The following is a 5,906-nucleotide window of genomic DNA, read 5'->3' on the forward strand; positions in this document are numbered from 1 at the left end:
CCACTGTTTTATAAATCTAATTATTTATATTATATATATTATAATTACGCTTATATCAAAGCTTACAGGCACAATGCAAAACCGACGTCCTCAATAAATGTCTAAAATTCGAAACCTACCGGTATGAAAAAATGCGGTTTTATATGGTACGCCAAAAAGGGAAACTTTTAAACACAATCGGTTAACAAACACCGATTTTCGTCAAGCACAGTCTGTTTTCGGTTTAGAAAAAACATTGCTTTAGCTGCCCCTGACCAGCACAGTGTTGTATTGTAGGCCTAGGACAACCTATTGTAAAACATGTTAATTTGATTGCAAAATGATGGCGAGAAATACAACATATTTTCCCGTACCAATTAACACTGCTGATGTTTCATGTTATTTTAGCGGTTTCTAAATATTTCTATGTTAAGAAAAATGATATGAAATTGATATCAAAACCTGTACTTAAACGCAATTCGCTAAGTCCATGAAGCATGCTATGTAAATAATAAAACACAATTTTACCACTGCATTTTTGACATTACGTAACTAAAGAAATAACTGATCAAGATAATATGCAACATGCAACCTATATTCTTTTAGTAGTCATATTCTTTTACAATTTCACCTACTAGAAGGTATGCGAACGCATCGAGCACACCCTCTAGTTCTATATAAAAAGGATAAATGACTTTTGTCTGTGATATACGCAATATCTTTCAAAACAGACGTTTAGGCCATTGTTCCAGTGTGCGAAATGGCTCGTATGCAGGTTAAATGTAGTACCGGTATACTTTTGGATAAGGACATGTGATTATCTCCCGGTGTAGACTACCTAATTCACACCATTCTAACTGCAACATGTAATCACAGGGCTATGCAACAAAAATCAATCATGTTTACTACAAATTGTTTCTATTTTTGAAACACTGTCTTCTTTTCTTTTAATCATAACTATCCAAACTTTTGGATGAATAAAGTGATGTCTATGTCTATGTCTATTGCCAACTTTTAACTGGTTTTCACCTTGGTTGAAGTTTGCTGCGATATAGATACAACGCTCAACTCTAATATCTAAAGTCACTGAGGCACAAATTCCGATAGAAAACTGCTAAAACACACAAAAATAGAAATCACAACTTATAAGGGACACGTCTTAGGCTCCAGTAGGATAGATGATCCGGTCGTTTTAGCTAAAAATAATGGTGAACATAAAAAAAAAACTAATTAAAGCTTTCATCTTCTTTAACATATCGAAAATCAGCTTTCATATCTTACTAGGAATTTACGCGCTGGGTCATTTAACTTAAGCAAAGTTCACTGCTATAACTTAATTGAGCTACCTTATCAATCTTAAAATAAAACAAATAAATGAAATAAGGTAAAATTGATGTATAAGTAAACTTGCATGCAAAATTTATGGTAGATAATAAAGCATCATATTATAATTTAATCATGTCCCAACATTAGTAAATTTTAATGTTGTTAAAATTTTGAATCTACCAAGCATTTAAATTCTTCTCTGTATTTTACTGGGATTTTATATATGGCTTTATGTTTTTATAGGCTGATTCAATTTTCGCTGATTTTAGTTTTTCGCCAAGGTTCTTGCAAAACTCTCCAGGGGCTGAAATGATATTGAGAATTTCAAACAGATAGACGGTTGGACTTTTCGTAAATTTGTCTAAGTTTTCAATTACTTGGCTATCCATATTAAGTTGTTCAGCTAAACCCCTCCAGTCACGAAGGTTTGCTTCTTTGATGTTCAGTTCCGAGCAAAGTTTGTAGCAGACGTCCTCTGGGAGTTCGTAAACATCCATAGCGCCAAACATTCTTCTGCATGCTAATAAGTCAACTTCACTTCCTCTTGGGTGTAGACTTTCCATTGCCAGCACATTCATATTCTGAAAATATATAAAACTATTAAAATGATCGATACTGTAATAAGGACTCTATGAGTATGACATTGAAACCTTTCAAAAGGTGAGAAACGGAAAATCCAATCATTTTAGCTCAATTTCCTTTTAACGTAAATAGAAACATGAATGTTCCGAAAAAACAAAATGGCACCAAAATTAACTCTTTACCACTTGTGGTTGTGGAAATATAAGGACCTTATGACTACGACATTTGACCTTGACCTTTTGACCTTTCACTATATTTTGAAAAAGTCAAAAATGATTTTTTTGACAACCCTGTACCAATTTCTGGAGCAAATTCTCCTCCAAGTGCATAAAAACTTGGTCTTAAAAGTTATATATATATATATATATATATATATATATCTAGATGTGTATATCTGTGACCCATTAAAATTTGTTCCTTTTCTAGGGTTTTCCGGAATTTAAAACAGAAAGTAGGCCGTCTATAATATTTTAGATTGCGTAATCTAAACATTTCATTAAGTATGTATTTTTTAGATATTTATAATTATATTATTATACTTGCCACAAGTCCCTTTTAAAAAAATTTTAGACTTAATCCGAAAAAACCCCCAAAAAACAAGAAATTCGAGTATGGGACGCCAATTAAATTAGGTATGGTGCGCACTAAGCACAATAAAGTGTAAGTAACCCAAAATTAGAGCCGGGAACCCAGGCTACTATATTTTTTGTTTTAATTAACTAATTTCAAGTTTGTTTTTTTGTCCTGTCTTGTTACACCAGGGTTTATAAGAGTATTTACAGGATTCTAATGCAAGATGTACCTGTTGAATTTGCGAGGTAACAGGATTTACTTCCAGACTTATTTCTTTTTTGCGACCTTCTTGTTTGCTTTTCACTCTACAGTACACAGAATCACTTTGTAGTGAATCTTTGGTTTTGAGACGAAATCGACAAGATGGTGGTGTGCTACCTTCTTCTAGTTCGTTCCATAATTCTTCATAGCTTATTTTCTGGAAGTAATTATTTTCATTTTAATATAGACCTAAAAACAGTCAAACCTATGTGCTGAACTTTGTGATATAAAATAACTCTGATGATTGAATGGAAGGTCTTGGGTCTTGCTGTCTCGCAGAAATGTATCTTCTTTGTTAAATAAGGGTATTACTACATAGTGGAATATATACGGATATTCCATTGTATGGGTGCCTCAAATGAGTTTTGTGTATATCCAAGCAAGGTAATTTAACAAAAGGACGCACATCTCGGGACATCAAAGGTTATAACTCTGGCATCGACATTCTAGGCGCACGTGCGTCCCTACACGCTGAACGTCACAAAAACCATAGCAACCAGACCATAAACCGTCAGCGTACGTGACGATTTACCCACGCGCGTGTTATATTGGGCGTTCGCGTGTTCGACTACAAATTCGTTTGAATGTTTACATTGGAAACGTCAGTCGCGTCTTCGATCTGCTTCGATTCAGCCGCGCGCGCCACATTTCGACGCGAAATTCCCTTGATCGCGTTCAGTGGGAACCGGCCTTTAATAATCACGTCGGCCGACAACTGTCGGGCGCAGTGAGTGTCCAGCTTAAGAGATAGAAGTGTAAACAACACATCTATGGTATACATCTGTCTCTTATACACATCTAGATGTGTATAAGAGACAGATACAATACTATTCCATACATGACACGACGATTCTAATTATGATAATACTGTACCCTTACCATTTCATTTTCATATTCCGATGTCCATCCTTCTTTCAGGTTTTTGAGAAACACTCTTACGTCTTTGCCAGTATTTTGTACACTCAATGTTTTAATTGAATCTAAACGAGTTTCCTGAAGTTCGTGCTGTTCTGCCAGTACAGCCTAAACAACATGTATTCAGACAAATAACATTAACCGATCAAACAATAGTTTGGTGCACTCACTGCGTAGTACGACGGGCGTCTGCCGACGAATTGAACTCCTCTCATTGTGAGCACTATATGACGCGAGGCCATCTGCTGATTAACAGTGGTAGTGTGAACGGATCGTTATTTAACACGATGACGCGCGCGTCGTGGCGTTTCATTTAAGGCCGGTTCCAACTAAACTTGTCAAGCGAAAGCGTCGAGCGTTACGCGGCAAGCGAAGCGAATCGCGCAAAGTTCACAAGCGTTGACTTTCGGTTAAGAATATCTCGCTTCCAATGATTCGCTTGCCTGTTCCCACTGCTGACCGCGCGCAAAAACTAGAAATGGCGGGTGGCAACAGAGAAGGGATTTTGTTTTCGCATTGATAGACGGAGGAAAAGGGCTGTGAGACGAATCAGATAAAATCCTCAGGATTAACATTCCCAAAACTCTATAATGAAATGAAAAGAGTGAATATAAACATATGGTAGTTTTTTTTAGTATATTTATCCAAGGCCTAGCTAGGCCTCCTAAGGGTAGATAGTAGGCCTAGCCTACCCTACCCTACTGTAGGTCTCAGGTAGTAGCAGGGTATCAGAGGCCTAGGCTGGACAGACCTAATACTGGTAGAAAGAGGAGATAACTCAACTCGTCTTTGCAATCCTTTTCCAAGCATTGTCACAAATTTTCTTTACTCCCTTGTCACAGACCTAAACAGGGGTAGCCTACTGTTCCACAGAGTTTGCATGAAACGGACTCATCGGTCATCGCTCGCACATCTGTATCTGTACATTGTTTTGACAATGGTCGTGACTTTATAGTTGACCTTTGACATAAATTGAATCTAAGCCTTGCGATTGGTCTATCGGCCGCGAATTCGCTCGCGAATCCGAAAAAGTTGGTCTTGGATCAACTCTTCTGAATTCGCAGGCGAAGCCTCCGCGACCACCGCGCGCACCGCGTCGAAGTTCGAATATTGGGCGTTCGCGTGTTCGACTACAAATTCGTTTGAATGTTTACATTGGAAACGTCAGTCGCGTCTTCGATCTGCTTCGATTCAGCCGCGCGCGCCACATTTCGACGCGAAATTCCCTTGATCGCGTTCAGTGGGAACCGGCCTTTAATAATCACGTCGGCCGACAACTGTCGGGCGCAGTGAGTGTCCAGCTTAAGAGATAGAAGTGTAAACAACACATCTATGGTATACATAAAGAAATGATAAATAAATATGGAAATATGATCTAAGCCTATTGATAAAAGGTGTTTTTTCCTCACATTATAAGAGATTATCTAAAATTGCTTGAAGAATGTTTTTTCAGTGATATGCAACTTACAACTTTATCATGAGGATTCCAGGCACGAACGTTAAAACAATATGAGTTACTTCTGTCGTAACACTTGCCAAATGTGCAAAAATTGATGAGTTTAGAACCCTCTTGCTGTCGCGTGGCCCCTTTGAATGTAAAGGTAGTGAAATGATTGACCATAATGAAGCAGTGACCTCCCTGAACAAAGCTTATTCCATCACGATCATCACTAATATTCTGCCAGTGGGCACCCGAGTCACTGGAACCTTTAATCATCCCTAAAAACGTCCATTGATTTTCATTTTCGGCACAGTGTGGAAACGAGAGAACGAATGGCGCCTCAAACGATGTTCCCGGTGGCCCACAATGAACAATGGGAGAGATTCGTGTCTCATTTTTCTTTTGAAGTTTCAAGTGTGCATTTTGATCTAAGTAGATATATATCTCCTTTCTGGTTCTGGGAGGAATTGCTCCAGGTGGAATGAATAGATTAACTCCAGCATCGGCAAGAGTTAGGTTGCCACCTTTATTGTCGAATATTCCCGCTGAGAATACGGAGGTTGAAAAATTAATTCGAGTTACATCTTTCAGCTTGTACATTGAAATCTTTTGATCAAATATTCGAAGCATTTTCTCCAAAGCCGTGCCGTGTCCGACATCGTGATCAAGTAGACCTAGTCCTGTAAGAATTAATATTACAACATTACTTGTTTCCTAGTATATGCTTGACGGAATACAATGTAAAATAATTAAAATAATCACCATTACCTCTGCCGGGATAACTGGTAAGGTTGTGTGGAACCTGATCCATCAGCATTGTTGTCCTCAG

General features: G+C 37.8%; 1 protein-coding gene across 1 annotated transcript; it reads right to left on the reverse strand.

The window, feature by feature from the left end:
• Nucleotides 1-1,487: 1,487 nt before the first annotated feature.
• Nucleotides 1,488-5,894, reverse strand: LOC117121276 (netrin receptor UNC5B-like). Its single transcript, XM_033266409.1, has 5 exons — nt 5,846-5,894; nt 5,105-5,757; nt 3,601-3,744; nt 2,690-2,878; nt 1,488-1,886 (listed from the first exon to the last, which is right to left on the reverse strand). The coding sequence occupies exons 1-5, from the start codon at nt 5,892-5,894 to the stop codon at nt 1,512-1,514; spliced, it is 1,410 nt and encodes a 469-aa protein (XP_033122300.1). The 3' UTR covers nt 1,488-1,511.
• Nucleotides 5,895-5,906: the final 12 nt, after the last annotated feature.

This window comes from Anneissia japonica, unplaced genomic scaffold (genome assembly GCF_011630105.1).
Source record: "Anneissia japonica isolate Jap-2015-1 unplaced genomic scaffold, ASM1163010v1 scaffold36399_len22710_cov116, whole genome shotgun sequence".
NCBI lineage: Eukaryota > Metazoa > Echinodermata > Crinoidea > Comatulida > Comatulidae > Anneissia > Anneissia japonica.